The 20,059-nt window shown below is 31.2% G+C and overlaps 1 protein-coding gene across 1 annotated transcript in view; it reads left to right on the forward strand.

Annotated features, from left to right (window-relative positions):
• Positions 1-20,059, forward strand: part of COL11A1 (collagen type XI alpha 1 chain) — a 196,802-nt gene that overhangs the window by 152,715 nt on the left and 24,028 nt on the right. Inside the window, exons 48-55 of the mRNA XM_089918904.1 lie at positions 1,856-1,909; positions 3,386-3,439; positions 4,672-4,725; positions 10,667-10,720; positions 11,322-11,429; positions 11,723-11,776; positions 12,417-12,470; positions 13,499-13,552. Coding sequence (XP_089775030.1) covers positions 1,856-1,909; positions 3,386-3,439; positions 4,672-4,725; positions 10,667-10,720; positions 11,322-11,429; positions 11,723-11,776; positions 12,417-12,470; positions 13,499-13,552 — 486 coding nt within the window. The remainder of the gene's footprint in view (positions 1-1,855; positions 1,910-3,385; positions 3,440-4,671; positions 4,726-10,666; positions 10,721-11,321; positions 11,430-11,722; positions 11,777-12,416; positions 12,471-13,498; positions 13,553-20,059) is intronic.

Below are 20,059 nucleotides of genomic sequence, written 5' to 3' on the forward strand. Positions count from 1 at the left end.
CTATTTTCCTAGACATCTGAATGATATATGAGAAAAAAATAAATGACATTCTGGTATATGTTGTTCATTATAAATCAGTAATTAATATTTCCTCTAAAAATGAATATATGGAACATTATAAAATGTTTACAAATATACTTGGTAAAGTACCCTCTCTCCAAACTGAGAGTCATATGGAATTAGTAGGTCACAAAAACAATTTAGTGGGTTATTACCAGCATTAAAAAATGAAATATAACAGGATAAGGTAAAATAGAATAAAAATATCAAAGATCATCATCTATCCATTCAAGGTAAGTATTACTTTTTGAAACCTATGTTTCAACTATTTTACATGTGCATGTTTACTAGGTAATAAGTATATTTATTAGTGTGGGTTTTGGTCAAATACTTTGTAGCCACTGTGTGTAGGACCAAGTCAATAACTTTACTAAAATATCAGTAGAAATGTAGAGCTTATGTAGTGTGTATTTTTTATTTCTTAAATAGATTATATCTGAAATACTATTGTAAAAACGTTTAAATATGTATAAAATGTATGATTTATATACATAATGATAAACCCAAAAACATTTTAAAAATTAAAACAATCCATAATTCTACCATATTAAAACCTATTACCACTTTTACTATTTCTGTCCAATAGTCATCATACCTATTTTAATACATATTTCACAGTTAAATTTATAGTATACATTCATTTATATTTGTATTTAATACTTATCATAAACATTATTCATATTTAGAATATTAGTATCATAATTATAGTCTTATAATATTCCATTAGTTTATACAACCAAATTTATTTAACTATGTTTTCTTATGATTAAACATCTGGAATAATTGAGAATTTTAACTATCATAGCTAGTGTTACAAGAAACATCTTATTGCATGTAGCATTTCCTGTTGATTTATTTTCTTAGAATTCATTCATTCATCATAAATTCAACATTTTATTAAAATCTCAGTTTTTCCCTGGCCTTCTGCTTATTGTTAGAGATAAAAAATTGACACCTGAAAGAGCACTGCCCAGTGAGGATAAGTATGTAAACAACTGGTATAATTGTGTTTTTAAGTGTACATTCAAATATGTACAAAGTATCATTGTGATATGAAAGAGGAAATATAAACAGCTCTGCATGGGGGAACTAGTTAGGAAGAGCAAGAGGAAGTAAAATAATTTTTCCATAAAGACAGAGCCAGGTGAAATTTGTGTGCAGCTGCTCTGAGTTTATTCAGTAGCACAAAACCTCTCCTAAAGCACTTACACTGCAAATGAATGTAAAGGAAATGGATTGAGAGAATAAAGGAAGTGTAATATATCAGATCTCATGGCCTATGAGTTTTTAAGATTCAGAAGTGGAATTAACAGATTAAAAGTTCAGAAGATATTTGTAACCCTGGATATATATTGGATGGAATATTTATTTTTGAAAGAGTTTTGACTATACCTAGCTATAAAATCCTCCCCTGGATAAGGTGTTCTAAAATAATTTGGGACAAGATTTTTCCAAAAAAGTTTTACAATGGTAGTTCCATATACTACTCATAAAAGATGGAGAAAATGATTTAGTATTCATAAATTCCCAGACCAAATAATGTGCTTAGTTCTTGTAACTGAAATCGAACAGTATATTAGGCAAAGCATAAATTTTATTAGTGAATGTAGATGTAAGATTCCATCATATATAGTCAATATTTGCATTATAAGTATTTTGACAAATGATAGTTTGACTCAATTTCCATGTTCTTATTTAACTTATAGTTAATTTTTAATTCTATATTAGAAATTGGCCAAATATATATTTTTAAATACATGAATGACTTTTATTATTTTCTACTATATTTTCTTAGGGTCTGCCAGGTCCACCTGGTGAAAAAGGTGAAAATGGGGATGTTGGTCCCATGGTAAGTTTTTATGTTTTAGAATTGATGTATGCTGTAAATTTCTACATTACTAGCATCTTTCTTAAGGTTTATTAGTATGAACAAAGTAGCCCTAAAGGCTATGATTTTTCAGATTGATGCCTCCCTGATTCTCACCCAAACTTGCATCTGCCGCTATTGAAGTCTCCCCCCACAGTCTTGACTAATTCTCTATCTCTTCTCTTTCTCACTTTGGAGTAGTGTTTTATACATATATGGTATTCTTTGGTTGATGTATTGTTATATATTTTTTATTTCTATGTGTATTTATTGTTGAAGTGTATATAAACTGACACGCTTCAGTTATTTATTAGTCTTTAGCTCTGGACTTTGATGTGAAACAGGTAAATAATAGATAATAGTTACCCAGGATTTAGATAATTAGCAAATGTTAACACAGTATTAAAAATTAATTGTACTTTGAAACAAATTCTTAATTTAATAAGGAATTCTGTCTTAATCAGAATGCTATAACATAAAAATTTGCATTTATTGATTCTGGCTTTCTCCTCTAAGTTTAAGTCTAATAATTCAACTAAAAACTTGAAATACATATATTTGCTGATTAAGGACTACCTTGGTTAAGGAAACAATTAGCCAAGGTCATTGAAATCTATGAAATGTAATGAATACATTTCCTAATTGCTCTTTCCCTTCAATAAACATTGCCCCCAATTTTTGCTTCCTTCAGAATACATATTTTGATATTTTTATATTTGCATATTAGATTTCATTTTATTCAAATAAATTATTCTTATTACAATAAACTTAAAAACTGAGAACATAAATATTGCTGATTCAAATAACTAATTAATACCTCAAACAGCATCATTACATAGCAAACTCCTCTCTAAATATGCTTGCTATGGTTCCCTGAATCATTAATACATTCTTGAAGTAAGGGGTTCTGGCCACCAGTATTTTATAAAAAGTGCCCCAAGGTAATCTTAAAGCACAACCAAGAGAGAGACCCTTTGTTTGAGGAAGACAACTAAATAGTTAATCTTATTCCAATTCTAGCATATGTAACATGAGAGCTGACATAAAAAACAAAACAAAAATATACAAATAAAAATATAGAATTAATGAATTCTAAATCTACTCAAGCACCATTTCCTCTTCAAAGTTTATGTTCCTTTTATACTCTAGCATTCTAGCATATTCTAGCCTAAAATATTTCTAGCTGTATGACTTCATTGTACCAGATAGTAACAATAGGCTTTTCTAATTTTTAATTAAATTGTTCTTCCTGCAGTTCTAATTTCTCCATAGCTATGTGTAAATAATCATTTGCTAACATGATGTTGTATCCATCACAAATGACTTATAACCATGATATGCTTCACTGACTATGATTTTGCAGGCTGAAACTTCTTTTAGTTTTCTTAATCACAAAATGAAATATCAGAAATGCATTTGAGTTTAGACTTCATAGACCTTAATATTCATCTCTTACAGGGTCCACCTGGTCCTCCAGGCCCCAGAGGTCCTCAAGGTCCCAATGGAGCTGATGTAAGACTGTGAAATATGTTAATTATTTTGAAGTTATATAGATATTATTTAATAGCAGGTAGTGTCAAGATATAATGGAGACAATTACACTCCTGTTAAATGTTTAAGAGAACAAGAGCTCAAGGATCATTTACTCACTCCATTTTATTTTACAGGAAAAGAAAGGCTTTGTAGGGAGCTAGTCCTCACAAATATAATATAGGTACAAAATTTACAGTCAATATATATTAATATTTATTGGTGAATTAGAAATACTAGCTCTAAGAACTGCATTGTTCAGTTCAACATACTGTCTTGCACATAATAACTGTACAATGTTGCTGAATTGTTTCCAATTTAACCTTTATCTTTTACAATTGCTTGAGGAGATGGTTGTAATTGGCTTGATTGTACTAGCCTAGGTCTGTACTCCAAACAGCCTTTATTTATGCATCTACTATCTAAAAGTTTTGTATTTTCCTTCTATAAAATATGTCAGAGTAATATGTGCATGATAATATGTGCACCTCTTACCATGTAAAAAATGTTTCCTGTCAACTGTATAAAGCTTTCCTCCCCCAAGCTTAATTGTTGACTGACTGTTCCAATATTACAGGAATGTAATGCCATATTTATCTTACTGTTACCATTAACAAATTTATAGGCTTTGATGTTCTGTTTCCATTTGACTTTCCCTTTTCACAAAGAACAAGTCATTTATTCTTGTCTTTATTGCTCTTCTGTTATTCCTGCTTTTAATTTTGGCAGACCAGAACTCGGTAAAATAGATTAGGCACAGATGTACTAAAAATGCTTTTAGGTTTTAATTCCCCCTATGTAATTTAAAGTTTAAGAGATGGTTTATATTGTTTTTTGCATGGATTACATAATTCTTAACCAGAGTCATATCTTGATCCACTAAAAAAATTTACAAAATCATCCTCTAAATCTGATCTCTTCAATAGGCAGAGAGATTGAAATTATGTTTCAAGCATCAACTGACATGACTAGAGTTGGAAAGTCTCCTACCTTATCTTCAAAATTCTGTGAATTTGAAAATCAATTTAGTATAATTAAATTATTTGCTATCCAGTAAATTTGACAACTCAATAAAGTTCATCATGTTGTCTCATCTTTCAAATGACTTGGAATATTCTTGCATAATATTTCTCTCCCTTTCGAACTGGATTTATATTTATAATTTTATATTTTATTTTAAGAACAAGGATAACTGTATTCCTTTTCCACTACAGGGACCACAAGGACCCCCGGGATCCATTGGTTCAGTTGGTGGTGTTGGAGAAAAGGTAAGGAATGCAGTGTTATAGACAGTTTGAAACAGCGAGAATTGAGGAATTTGACAATATTAGCTAGTATTATAAGTGCTTTTAATAGTTCTGTCTTTCTAAGTATTTTACACATAGTTATATGAACTACAGCTCATCTGCTCTAATAGTTAAATAATTAAAGAAAAAGTGATTTAGAGATATCACATTTTTGATTGACAGGTATTGTGCTGAGTGGTGGATTATTTCCTTTAATCAACACAGCCCCTCCATGATGATGGTATTATTATTATTACCCACATTTTTAGGCTGAGTGAGCTGAATCGTAGAGAATTTCAGTAATTTCATTAAGGTTTTGTTATTAGAAAGGGACTAAATCAGGACCCACTCTAACCCATGTAAGTTTGACTAGACTGTGGCTCTAGTACCCATTCATTATTGAAAACAGAAGAGTTTGGTAACTGACTTAAAAGCAAAAAATATGTAACTGACTTAAAAGCTAGAAAAGAATCCTTCATATTACAAAAGAATGAATCATTCAGTTCATCATATTTGGAGTTATATTTTCATTACTAATACTATGACCTGTCTTTGGTACTTTTCAAAATAGTTGGCATGTGCCATAATATCTGGGCTCAGAATAGCTTCTTTTTTTCATGAACATGATTTTATTTAAAATATCTGCTCTTCTTTTTCATGAAAATGTCAAAATGATCCTCTGATTTGTTATTTATGCATTCATTCTCATTTCTCAAAATAATTTTCAAGAAAATTAACATTGTTATTTGCTTACTTAAAAAATAATTTACCAGTTTTGAGGTAATAAAATTAAATTTCATACGATAAAATATTATGCAGTGAAAAAAAACTTAGAAATTTCCTGAGTTTGCTTCAGTTTTGTTAATAAATATCAAAAGTATAGACTTATCCTAATCATAAAAATGATTCTGTTGTTTAGTCTCAAAAATTTTGACATAGCATATCTTATACTCATTCATTTATCTTAAAGTATTTGGCCCTCAGAAAAAGAAAGGTAGTAGGTTGAGAACCTAGTACTTTGGTGTTTATTTCTTCTCAAAACCCACATTCTAGTATTTTGACTATAATTAATTTTATATGATTAACTATTATATAGTTTCTTAATTACTAAATTAGAAATATTTGAAAGTTATTATCTAATTCTTACTGCATAAACAGTCTAGTTTTTTTGATTGATCAACTCTTGGTTTATATTCTTAAATTTAAAGTTTTGTGTTGAAAAATGCAGATAAGTTGAGAGTGTAATTGAAAGAACTTTTTTTTGTTGAATTCAGTTGTCATAGAAAGAATAGCAGAAGAGAGGACTGGTGTTTAATGGTATCATAGCAGTAGACTGATGAAGATGGCCCACACCTTTCCTCTTTCTTCCCTTTGCATCATCCTCTTTCGGCTCTAAAACTGACCAGATAGTTGTGAGAACTATCCTCTAATTTTAGTTTTTTGCCGATATAGCAAATTCTAAAGCCATTTAATAGCCTTTTCAGCCTATTTTACTTGTTTCCTAAAGCTTTTGTGTGCAGTGGGAAAAGTTTTAAGTGCTTTAGTTGCTTCTTTTATGGTTTTATCCTCTGTGCTACCCTTGAAGATAAACATGGATGCCAGATGTTTGGATTTTTGGATAACTTATTTTCCATACTGTTTCCATTTGTTTAAAGCCTATCTGATAATACTTGGCCAATTTTGAATCTTCACAGAATGATTCAGTCAATCAGGATAGCGTTCAACTTCTTACAATTAAAACATACCTGAATCTAAATTTGTTATACTAAAAAAACAGTTTTATTTTTTCTCTGTTTAAAAAAGTTTCTATGTCATAGCAGGATAGAAATGAAACCCTAATTTTATTTTTTTCTTCATAATCTAGGGTAATATACTATTATGTGGATTACAGATATTTGACATCAACTCTGATTTGGTTTGAATTCTTCCCCGTTTCTATTTTGGAAAATTTATTCCCAGTCACTAATTCAATGAAAAAAAGAAAAGAGAAACAAAGATACTTTAGTCATGCTGCACTTTGCTTAAATAAGTTTAACTTGTTTTCCATATAATATATATTTTCTATTGATAGATTTTGTACTTTAGTGTTTTCTTCAAAACAAGGAGAAAGAACAGGATATTACCTTAAGAATGAATACATCTGTTATGACTTTAGGCATACAGAGTAATTTGCTGTCTCTTCTGAAGGGGGCTTTAATCTTAACATGGGATAAAAGAGTTACATGATAACTAATAATAAATGTATAAACTAGCACCTCTTTTATATGCCAATACTCTTCATAGAATTTATATTATTGCATTTAAATCAATTATTATTACTTAGAATAAACATGGTAGAGCCTCATTGATACTAGAGATATTTAATTTGTATAATGTAGTCTTGTTACAGTGTTTTATTTCTTTCCTTGTGATTTTGCCCTATCCCCTTTCCAAAGATTTTAAATGGGACCTTTATAGATTTAATATTAATTTCATCTTAAGTAATTGCTATTTATATTGTGCACACTTATCTCTAATACTCAAAAAAGGTAATTTTCATATATATATATTAGAGAATTTAATATTAATGCATTGCTCTCAAAATGAAGAGACTTTGTAGTAAAAATTTGTCTTTAAATTTTTTTAATGTTTTTTATTGTGGTAAAAGTCACATAATATAAAACATACTATTTTAACCATATTTAACTGTACAGTTCAGTGGCACTAAGTATGTTCACATTGTTGTGCAGCTCTCACCATCATCCATCACCCGAATTTTTCACCTTCCTAAACTGAAACTCTGTCCCCTTTAAACACTAGGTCCCCTTACCCCCTGACCTACTCCCCTTACCCCCGACCCTTGTCATCTACCAATGTACTTTCTGATTCTATGAATTTGACTATTCTAGGTGCCTCGTACAAGTGGAATCAAACAGTATTTGTCTGCACCTAGTGTATATTGGAATGCATTTTTAAGATTAATTTAATATATGTCCTACAAATAGATTGTACCTTCTTTTCTTTTCCCCTGTGCTACACAGTAGGTTCTCATTAGTTATTTGTTTTATACATAGTAGTTTATATATGTCAATCCCAATCTCCCAATTTATCCCACCCCCCCTTTTTCCCCCTTTGGTGTCCATACATTTGTTCTCCATGTCTGTGTCTCTATTACTGCTTTGCAAATAGGTTCATCTGTACTATTTTTTGACAATTATTTAATCCTGTCTCTTCACTGCCTATTATTTCCCTCATAAAAAAAAAAATAAATGGAATCATTTCAGAATCTAGTTTAACTTTATAGTGGACAGGGATTAAAGGGGAACAACAAAATACACAGATTAATAAAAAACACAAAATATGCAGTTATTTCCCTTCTAGTTCTAACTCTTATGATATCACTATGAGTTAATGTGGTACATGTGAAAACATTTTGTACATAGTCAATAGATTTCCTGTATTTCCTTTTTCCCTAGCTTTATTGAGGTATAGTTGACAAATAAAAATTGTGTATTTTTGTGCCACATCTTCTTTATCCATTCATCTGATGATGGACACTTAGGTTGTTTCCATCTCCAGGCTATTGTAAATAGAGCTGCAATGAACTTTTTGGTACATGACTCTTTTTGAATTATGGTTTTCTCAGGGTATATGCCCAGTAGTGGGATTGCTGGGTCATATGGTAGTTCTATTTGTAGTTTTTTAAGGAACCTCCATACTGGCACATATATACAATGGAATATTACTCAGCCATAAAAAGAAACGAATTTGAGCTATTTGTAATGAGGTGGATAGACCTAGAGTCTGTCATACAGAGTGAAGTAAGTCAGAAAGAGAAAGAGAAATACCATATGCTAACACATATATATGGAATTTAAGAAAAAAAAAATGTCATGAAGAACCTAGGGGTAAGACAGGAATAAAGACACAGACCTACTAGAGAATGGACTTGAGGATATGGGGAGGGGGAAGGGTAAGCTGTGACAAAGCGAGAGAGAGGCATGGACATATATACACTACCAAATGTAAGGTAGATAGCTAGTGGGAAGCAGCTGCATAGCACAGGGAGATCAGCTCAGTGCTTTGTGACCGTCTGGAGGGCTGGGATAGGGAGGGTGGGAGGGAGGGATACGCAGGAGGGAAGAGATATGGGAACATATGTATATGTATAACTGATTCACTTTGTTATAAAGCAGAAACTAACACACCATTGTAAAGCAATTATACTCCAATAAAGATGTAAAAAAAATTGTGTATTTTTAAGGCATATAATTGATATTTCGATACATGTCACATTGTGAAATAATGCCCACACTCAAGGTAATTAACATATTCATCACCTCACAGTTACCATTTTTTGGTTGTGTGATGAGAAAACTTAAGATCTACCCTGTTAGCAAATTTCAAGCACACAATAAAATATTGTTAATTATAGTCATATTGCTATATATTAGATCTCCAGAACTTATTCATCTTGAGTATCTGAAATTTTGTACACTTTAACCAACATCTCCCCATGGCCCCCACTCTCCAGCCCCTGGTGACCACCATTCTACTCTCTGCTTGTGTGAGTTTGGCTATTTTAAATTTCACATCCAACTGACGTTATGCAGTATACTGTATATATTCCATATATAAAGAATTTAATATGGACATTTTACAGTTGATTTGAATGGCAAACTAAGTTTTTTTCAAAGATGTGAATAATGACTCATAAAAATATCACTTGCATATGTTTCCATCATACTGGGATAGATGAATGATTCATTGCTTTGAAAATAATGTAAATGCAATATTTTACTTGTAAAGTTTATTCAAGATAATTGGAAATATTTGCTACCTACTTGAGAGAGAAAATAATTTACACATAATAATACTAATGAATTCTTAGAAAGTACTTGATATCTTCACTCATTATGCAGATAATTCAAGAAGTTAAAATATGTGCATATTCTCAAAGAATAAGAAATTATGTACACAAAATAGTCTCTCCCCTGGAATTATGTTTATATTTAATATAATACATTTCAAACCAATTTATGAGCAGTGGATCTGTGCCAGGAATATTGGAAATAGCTGAGTTAAAAAATAAAGAAAATTCAGGCCTCACATTTTAAAAAAATTTAGAACAATTTTCACTTCAGAGTTTCTAGTACTACTGATTTTGTATAGAAACATGGTACATGAATGTATTGTATTACTTCACTTGGATGATTACTTGAACCGAATATTATGTTTGTATGCATTTCTAAGTGCGAAGAGTTAATAACAGACTTTCATAAGGGAAGCCTACTAGGTTAGGAGGTTTATTTATTATTGCACTGAGCCATAAAATAGCCATCCACATCTATACATGGAGATTATAAAGACTACCAATATATATCCTCAAACAGAGCAGTTTTAATTAGTATCTAAGTATCTATGTGTATCTTATAAATAGTGTTTTTGTATTTATTTATAGCTCTACTTTAGACCTCTTTAGACCTCTACTAACTAAATTTTATAGGATTATCAAAATACTATGAAATTGTTTGATTATTACAGTAAATTCATATTTTAGTAAAAAACATTTTAAATTGTTTAATCCATAAACTTAATTATAATATGAATATTGATGCAACACAAATACACAATTTTTAGGAAACATGCAAATGTCTGTTTTGTGTGGTTTGGTGGTAACTTGGGTTAATGCTCTTGGTATTAACTAACTGATGAGAATTGTAGCATCCAGCTTATCCAGTTCTATCTCCCCACTTGAGAAATAAAAGTATTAAGGTCAGTAATAGGAAAAGTTTTTTCTTTTTATCAAAGTTGTCCGCTGCCTTTTAAATAATATAATGAATTAAGGGCTAGTTTAAAGTGTCATGGTCATCATTGAAGGAAGTTTTACAAATGTGAAACATTGTTTCTGTGCTATGATACTCTTTTGATCTCTTCTTTATAGGGTGAGCCTGGAGAAGCAGGGAACCCAGGGCCTCCTGGGGAAGCAGGCACAGGCGTAAGTGCTGGCTTATTTTCAATGTAGTGTGTTATGGATCAGATATTTCCTTCAGAGTATTTTAAACATGTAGCTTAACTACTAGCTGTGATTCAGTTCCTTTCACTTTCCAACCCGTTAAGAATCATCACAAATGCAGAGCCTTTTTGTTCAACAATTTTGCCTATCCTCTGCATATTTTGATTCACACAGAAACTGAAAAAAAATTACATTAGCATAAGTTAGAACATTAGAACTATAAGCTGTTTATTGCATATATCTTTAGTGGACTGTCCACAAAAGAAACCAGCAAACTCTGCTACATCGAGTAAACATTTATGAACTGTATTAGCATTACATTATTCTAATTTAGATTGGTTTAAACTGAGAGTGAATTTCACTCCCAGGAAACATTTGGCAATGTCTGGAGACGTTTTTGGTTATCACATTTGGAGGAATGGTAACTGCTGGCATCCAAGTAAAAGAGACCTGAATGCTGTTAAACATCTTGCAACGCATGAGACAAGCTCCCACAGCAGAGTATTGTCTGACCTCGTATGCTAAGGTTAAGAAACTGATTTAAAGCTTGTAAGATAATCATTCTTTTTCTTACACTGTGTAGGGTCCCAAAGGAGAAAGAGGAGAGAAAGGAGAAGCTGGTCCACCTGGTGCTGCTGGGCCGCCTGGTGCTAAAGGACCATCAGGTGACGATGGCCCTAAGGGTAACCCGGTAAGTGACCTTGGTCCTCTTTAAAGTGGCATGTATGTCAAAGCCACTTGAAGCTTTTCGTAGAAAGACTAGAAATCATGAGACTTTGGTCCATAGCTGGTGAAGTTGACTTTTCATTGTTTGATGTATTCATAAGCATTCTCAAATCATTTCATTTTTAAAAAAAATTCTAGCAGGAGAAGAGAGATATTCTCATATGGTTTTACCATGACTTTTACCTCTTAAATTTCAGAATATCATGACTTTATAAAAATTTTTCATTTATTTCCTTTCCTTTAAAAACATTATTTTAGGGTCCTGTTGGTTTTCCTGGAGATCCTGGTCCCCCTGGGGAACCTGGCCCTGCAGTAAGTATCATAGAAAAACAAAGGAATTATTTTGCTGGAGATTGTTCCCAGTTAATAATTAAAGAAAAGTCTTAATTACTTCAGTGGATCCCCAAAAACAGCAATAAAAGGAAGATGTAAACTGTAATCACAACTACCAGAATAAAAATTCATATATTTGGAGACTATCATACTTGTGTTGCATGATTATTATTATCTCTTCATTGGGTTAATTTTCCAGACTTTGTTGAATTGTACATACTAATTATCTGAGCAGCTGCATTACTATCATTTCAAAGTTACAAGACTTTTGCTTTTACCTCAGTCCATTCTAAAATGCAAATTCTATCTCAAACTGCACCATATTTGTTCATGGTTAAAGGATGCACTGTCTTTCTATACTAATTACATCCTCCCCTTTCCTTATATTAAGAGCATACTATATTTTAAATTTGATATCATAGCAATTTCATACATTTTATGGAAAGAGAGATACCATAATCCTTAAAAAAAACAACTGAAAGAATATAATAATACTTTTATTTGTTTATCTGGTAATAATTTTTCTTAAGGACTAAGATGATACATCATATCTTTTTTTTCTGATAAAAGTTAATTAATAGTGAGAAATACTGGGTTCATTTTCTATTGCCCATTATAGGGTCAGGATGGTGTTGGTGGTGACAAGGGTGAAGATGGAGATCCTGGACAACCGGTAAGTAAGCACACTATTTTTATTCAATCTTTGCATAGTCTCAAGATATTTTAAATAAATAATCAGAAATAATTATACTTCCAAATGCATAGCTATGTGTGTACACATTCAGGTATATTTGAATTCCAGTTTAAAGTCAGTCTTACATGGAACATTTCTTACTTGATGTGATTTAAGAAATATAAGCAAAGCCTTCATAATAAAAACTGTAGTCATATCATACTAGTGATTTTGTCATATTATATTACATTGAACTATCTCTCCAACTGTGTTAAGTGGAAAGTCATTTTAAAAACACAAATAAGAATTAAATGAAGAAAACTAGGTTATCAGCCTATTATTAGCATGAATTACTTCAATTACTAACCAGAATGAACTCAGCATTTTTGCACTCATTTTTTATTTTTAATTTGGGAAATGCAGTAGGGGGCTTTGACTACATAAGGTTATTTAGGGAGGAAGTAAAGGAGGGCACTAACTTAAGTAGGAGTCAAAGACAAACTGCACTCTTAACATAACTTTGTCTCTAGAGCCATACCCACTGGATACTTGGAGTCAAAAAGATACAGACTTATTCTGTGTAGATAAGAATTGTGGGTCATATCCCAGCATGTTGCGTGCTCCTTGGAATAAAAATGCTAGTGTTGCACAAGATGAAATTTGAGGTAATAGATTTATGGTTCACAGTTGTATGTGATATACATAGAATTATTAACCATATAATTCTATTAATTAGTACATCTATTGGATGCTTGTCAGATATAAATTAGCACTTAAAAAAAGTTTTAAATAGAAGGAATTCGATTCACTTTTTTCCAGCTGTGAAGAAGTTTTCCATATGAATTTACCAGCTCGAATTATAGATATCTGGAGGAAGTTTAGGTATCTGAAATAGGGCTAAGATTTTCCAGGAAAGATAGATGTGGAGAAATGAAGAAAGCAGGTTGGCTTCAGTCCAGAGTTTGAACAGTGCTGGGAGCCATAAAATAATACCCAATTGCTTAAAAGGTATTTTTCACATTTTTTAGGGTCCTCCTGGCCCATCTGGTGAGGCTGGCCCACCAGGTCCTCCTGGAAAGAGAGTAAGTTTCTTAAATTCTTTATTTGAAACACCAACTCATTATCCATTGTGTGTATAAATTTATATTATATTTGTAAGCTGTAGGCAGCGCATTATAATGGTGCTGAAAAACATATGTCCTAGAGAGTGATTTCTTAAATTTGTCAAAATACTCATTAAAGTAGAATCCAATTTAATTGACAGGTTTAATCTGTCACAATGAAAAATAGTTTCCCACTTCTCTGTGCTTAGGTCTCCTCTGTACAAATGCAATAGACTCTCATAAAAGACTCTGCTGATACCCTGAATTTCAGCTCATGGTATCCCTACAGGGAGATGAGTTGTCCAAACTCCAGTGCTTGTTGAAAACGTTATAGAAACTTGAATACAGTATCAGTAGAACGAGCTCAGGAATCAGCACATAATGTTAGATTGCTTTACACTGTCAAACAACTCTGATAGGATTTTAAGAAAGAGGTATAGTAAAATATAAAGGTCTTGTTCAAAATATTGACTACAGTGGACCCTAGGAGATTTGCTTTACTGCCTTTTTCCCACTATTATACTGTTTTTATAATAAAACAATCCTGTTGACCTGCCTCTTGCAGCACTTCTATTAATACACAGTGTTCTCCTGAACCTCTAGTCTATTTTCCAACCTATCCATGAACAAAATATTTGGTCAAAATTAAAATATATTTCTTAGGCTCATTTCCCCTTCAGTAATCCAAAGACACAGAGCAATTGGGGCCACTCTGGTTTTCTAATGGTAGCTTTATCTTAGGAGAATTTTCACACTACACATCTTCCTATACACAGAATGTGACAGGTTTTAATTCTGTCTCTCAGGACATAAATTGAGTCAACATTTACAAGCAAACATTTCTCTTTGCTGGAAATGAACTTAGTTTATAGTAAATATTTTCTCTGAATACAATTTTCTTCTCACTGACCCAAGTGCCTTTTTTACCTTTCTCCTCCTCTTCCTCTTTCTCATTATTATTATTATTATTTTGTTTGTTTTCTTTTTGTCAGCAGCCCAAAAGCATAATCTTGATAGAAAAAGAAATATATCCCAAAACAACCATTGGGCTGTTATTCTTAGAAAGTAATTACAAAGTGTAACATGATGTTGAGCTCTGTTGCCTGTTTTTGCCTATCGTCTGAATGTTCTTAAAACTTTCCAAATGGATGAATATCTGTTCTATTACTTCAGACCTTTCAGAAGAATACTTATATAAAATATCTTTGAAAATTGGTAGAAATCTTTCCTGAGAAAATATGAAATCATTTTTTTCTTTCTCCCAGTCAAATGATGGAAGGCTATTTAATGCAGTGGTTAATAAGTCAGTGAAGTCACACTACCTGACTTTTAACCCAGCTCTACCGTTTATTACCTGTATTTCCTTAGGCAAGTTACTTATATTGCTTCTCAGGGAGGGCCTACTATACCTAGGATTTATAAGATAACTCATAAAGAACAAAAATAATATGTATTCACATAATAATGTTAGTGCGTTAGCCTTTAGTTATGAAAGTTATTGAATAGTTATAATAAGCACAAAATTATCTTATATAGGTATAGGTTATTATGCTTTTGATGCAGAGGGAATTATACCTTCCTTCAAATTATAACTACTGGAAAAGGAGGGACTATATAAAAATATATTTTGAATATTTTATTAACATCCATTGGCAGCTTCTCAGCTCATTCCATTATCCAAAGCAAATTCTCAGCAAGTGCTATATAGTTCAGTTTTATTTTAAAATATGTTAAAACAGATTGTTCACTTACAATCTTTGATAAGTTCAACTAAGTACCATTTGCTATGTGGGATGTATTCTTTTAATATGTGACAGAGTTAGGGAATGAATTAATTTCTTTAGCGAGACAGTAGTGGATCATGTGGCTTACTCGTTTTGAAAACTGAATGATTTTGAAATTTAAAAAAAGTAAATAAATATAAACAATTTACTAGCATCAAACAGTAGAAAAATACCAACAAAAGGCATGAAAAGGTGTTTTACACAAATGTTCCACAAACACGTAAAAGGATGTGTAGAAGTTAGGGAAACGTGTTAAAAATGACATAGAGATGCCACTTACATCTATAAATTGATGAAAATTTAAGTCTGACAAACCAAATGTTGGAAACGATGTTTTTCAAAAAGAAAATAATGGGGATTATCATAAACAGCTATTGTGAGCTAACTGGTACAACTGCTTTAGGAATTGTTCATTATTACCTAGCAGAATTTAACAATGAACTTTCCCTACTATCTCATAATTCCATTCCTAGGTACATGCTCTGGATGATATCTTATACATCTTTACCAAGATACACATATAGAAAAAATAAGTGTACTGAGATAGACATAAACTGAAATTTTGTTTGGCAATGAAAATATTGTATTGCAGGTGTGTGAATCAACAAAGATGAATCTCAAACACCTGATGTTAAGAAGAAAATATATGTAGTGTTGAGCTGGAGAAGATATATAATCTCATTTATATAATATATAAAAAAATAAAAACATGTTGTTTAGCATTCAAACATAAGTGGTAAAAGTGATTAAATAAATGAAGGCAATGATTCATTAAATTCAGAATGGTAGTTATTTCTCTGGGAGAAAGAGGGTTACAGTAGTTGCAAGTGACATTTAGGAAGTTATACATTTTTATGCTGAGACTCTTAGATATTAAAGTAATTAACTGATACATTCCCTGTATCATCCTTTTCATTATTAGAAAATTCTATAGTGGAGTGCTGCCTTTCTGATTTTTGATGAGATTAGTTAAAAATAATCTCATCAAAAATTTTAGAGATGTTCTAGCCTCCCATTTTAAAAAACAATTTTTACGAATATAATACGCTATTTTTATTCCGCTCTAGTCATTTTGAAACAAAATTAGAAGACTTTGTATCTATGAATTTTTAACGATATGAGATTGTGATGACTATGCATGGCTTATAAAGCTATTTACATCCATTTTGATTTAGCAGAAGAATCAACCTTAGGTCAGCCCAACTGAACAGTATTATGCAAGTTTTCTTCTTTTAAAATGTGGCATCATTAAATCTAACCTGAACGATATTTAACGTAATGTGTTAAATTGTGTTCTGTATTAGGATTGGACAGATTGGCAGGTTTAATTGGCTTTCTCTGTTTTACACAATAATCTTTTTTCTTTAGCAGAGTAAAATATATTTTAATGCTGTAAAGATTAGTGTCAACAATCTTATTACTAAAATTATAATTTGCTCTGATTTAACAGTAGCAATTAATGCTTTCATTCTTTTGAATTACAACCAACCAAACTAGTCAAGAGTTCTACCTTAACCTAAAAAAAAAAAAAAAAAAAAGATGGCTAAGATGAAAAAATAGAAATACAGATTATTTACTTAGGTCTTTCTCAGCCTGTAAACTGACACTCTTCATAGCTAACTATCGGCACAAACTAGTCCCGAATTTGATTCTAATGCTGTTGCATTAGAATCAAATAGACCTGGTTTCAAATTCTTGCTTTGCTACTTATAAATACAACTTAGAATAAGTTAATTTCTTTGAGACTCAGTTTTCTCATTTATAAAGTAGGCAAAATAACTAATATTCCATGCTGGAGTGAAGACTAAATTAATAAAATGTATATTTAAACCACTACATCTAATATATGGATTTATCAAGAGTTCAAAGAGTGGATGCTCTTCTTAAGGAGTTAAATACAGGTTTTGAATTATGCCATCATTTATAAACAAAACAAACATATTAAATAAAATATACAGATAAGATAAAGACATTTTCTTCTAATTTTTGAGTTATATAAATTGAGATGAACGTTTATTAGCAATAAATTCATAGTAACTTCATAATTAATTGCATTTTTGAAGTATAGAATACTGTGATTCTGTTGAGATGGATACAAATTTGTATTATTTAATTGGTGTAAGTTGATGTAAAATCATGTAGCGTAAATTGTAAAGGAATTTCCTATGAGAACTGTTGCCAAAAAACAGAGCATTAAATTCATGATGACTGCATATAATTTTAATAAAATGGATTTGCCAAGCAACAGGGATTTAGAACTAGTTTGAGAGATAATAATGTGATTAAAATGAGTTAGAAGGAAGTACTTGGGAACTTTATTGTATGTCTGTGAGGTCACTTTGTTTATGCACTGGGTGAACACAAAGCTCCTGAGCGTAAAGGGATATGATGCAGAGTGAATTTTGTGCATTGTAGCTGATGAGGAGAATTCTGTCTTCACCAACCTTTGCATTCAGCCAACAGGCAGCAATGTCTTTGATGCAGGAATCAATTTAATATCACCCTTGTAGAAACAGCAAAAAACATTCCTATACAATAATTATAATATCTGATCTACACACTTATGACTTAATTGAATACAGAATTGCCTTACCATTTATTTCCCTTTAGTTCATCTAGAAAGCATAATTTTAAGTAAGCTTTGTATGTATTTTGTGGAAATTAACATTTCTTTTATCCTTTGTTTTGCTACATTGGAACAACAGAAAAGGACCAATAACAATTTTGCTATAGCATCTCATAGCAGAAGTAGCAATGAATAGAAATGTATTTTTCCTTGAGTGACTCTTACAAATAAATGATAATAAACCCTCCCAATAGAATATTGGTCAGAATGTTGCGAGTGGCAGTGATACTGAGAAACAACATTCTAACAGTTATTGAACAAGTAGGGAAATTAAGTTGACATTTGTGGTACATGTACATTCTCTCATGCATTTTAATACTTGAGAATAAATGTATATTTCCTTGAGGCACTAGAAGATTGTACAGTTTATATCAGTAAGCCATGGAATTTTAATACTCAGGTTATCATAGCGGTTTGGAACCAAGAACTAGTTCAAAGCCCTTTTACTGAAAAAAAATCTAGAGATGATTTAAAAAAAGATTTAAAAAATCTTAAAAAAAGATTTAAACCTAACCTGAAAATGCATATATTAAATGGAATTTTAAGGAGTCCCATCTCATTTGCCAAAGGAAAATTTACAATAAAAATTAAAACAATAACTAATATTATTAAGTAATAGAAATACAAAGGAAGCTTTAACCTACTATATATGCCCATATATACCATATATGTATTCTTTCCATCCCTATGCCTTTATGCATGAATGTGGGTGGTCAGATTAGAAGGAAACATCCCTCCCATATCTACCCACACTAAGATTAAGATCAGATATTAGGTTCTTAGGAAAGCTTTCCCTACTGCCTAACTAGATCAGCGAACCTATTTTGTACACCTACTTCATCTTTGTGTGTTTTACAATGTACTGTATTTGTTAATTTTGTTGTCTGCCTTCATAACTAAACTTTGTGAACTCCTTAGGGTTTCACTTTTTTTTTTTTTTTTTTGTATTCTCCATGCACAGCACATTTCTGGCATATAAGGAAGACTTAACTATTTGCAACATGTATGGAAGAATGGGTAAATTGTAGAATAATATTATAAAATGTGAATAGTGGAGAGAGGATTATACTGTGTATTTTATATAAAGTATATTTCTCATAGCAAGGAAAATCTCATGTAACGGTGATTACTGGTGGAAAATTAACCAAGGCTTATTTTATTTTCATGTTTTACAAGGCATTTTCCAATCAGAACACTCATTACTTCATGATAGTACAGGAAGTAATTCACTATATTAAGTCCTTGCCTCTCTGCTTATGCAGATATATGAGAAATAAATGACTAAAACAAGAATTTGTCCATAGGCGTTGTTTAGTTTTTTTTAAAGGGAACTTCCTATTCTCTTAAAAAAAAGTGTGTCACCTGTTTTCATCCTGTTTTTCTTAAAAAAATCTGTGCCATCTGGAAAAAATATAAGGAATAAATGAAAATGGGAAAAATGAGATAAAGAACAGAGTAAAACCATTTAATGTGGATTTCCAGCATGATAAACATCAGGCATTCATTCAAAGAGGGAAGAAATCCTTTTGGGATGAAGAAACTTTTTATTGAATCACAATTTTGTGGCCATGTTATAGTTTACTTGTGTTTAATTCTCTAGGCTTTTCAAACTCAGGTTTTCTTTTCTCCCTTGCAGTAAAAGCAATATTTTTAATACATTTTAGACAGTTGATGACTTGTTTTTCCTAAAGCTAGATATTTATAAATCTTCTCTACAATGAAGTTCATATGTGTAATTGCAATCTTGAAGTTAATACCCCATACCTTTATGTCATTTGTTTACGGAAAAATCTTCATAGAATAAAGAAAAGCCCATTATTCAGTTGAATCTCATAATTTCTATTCCCCAAATTATAGTCATTATGGCTGTTTTACCCAGTTTGAATAAGAATACTTCAACCATCACACCAAAAATGTATTTTTTATACATTACAAAATAATCACCACAATAAGTATAGTTACCATCTGCACACCAAAATGACTCAACTCTTTAACGCTAAGAAATATTTGAAGCTTATGCTTCTCTACAGAAATCCTCTTGCATAAATAGTATGAAATTCAACAGATACACTTAAG

This window comes from Delphinapterus leucas, chromosome 1 (genome assembly GCF_059928025.1).
Source record: "Delphinapterus leucas isolate spDelLeu-1000000601 "Yukka" chromosome 1, BTC_Dleu_Yukka2, whole genome shotgun sequence".
Classification (NCBI taxonomy): Eukaryota; Metazoa; Chordata; class Mammalia; order Artiodactyla; family Monodontidae; genus Delphinapterus; species Delphinapterus leucas.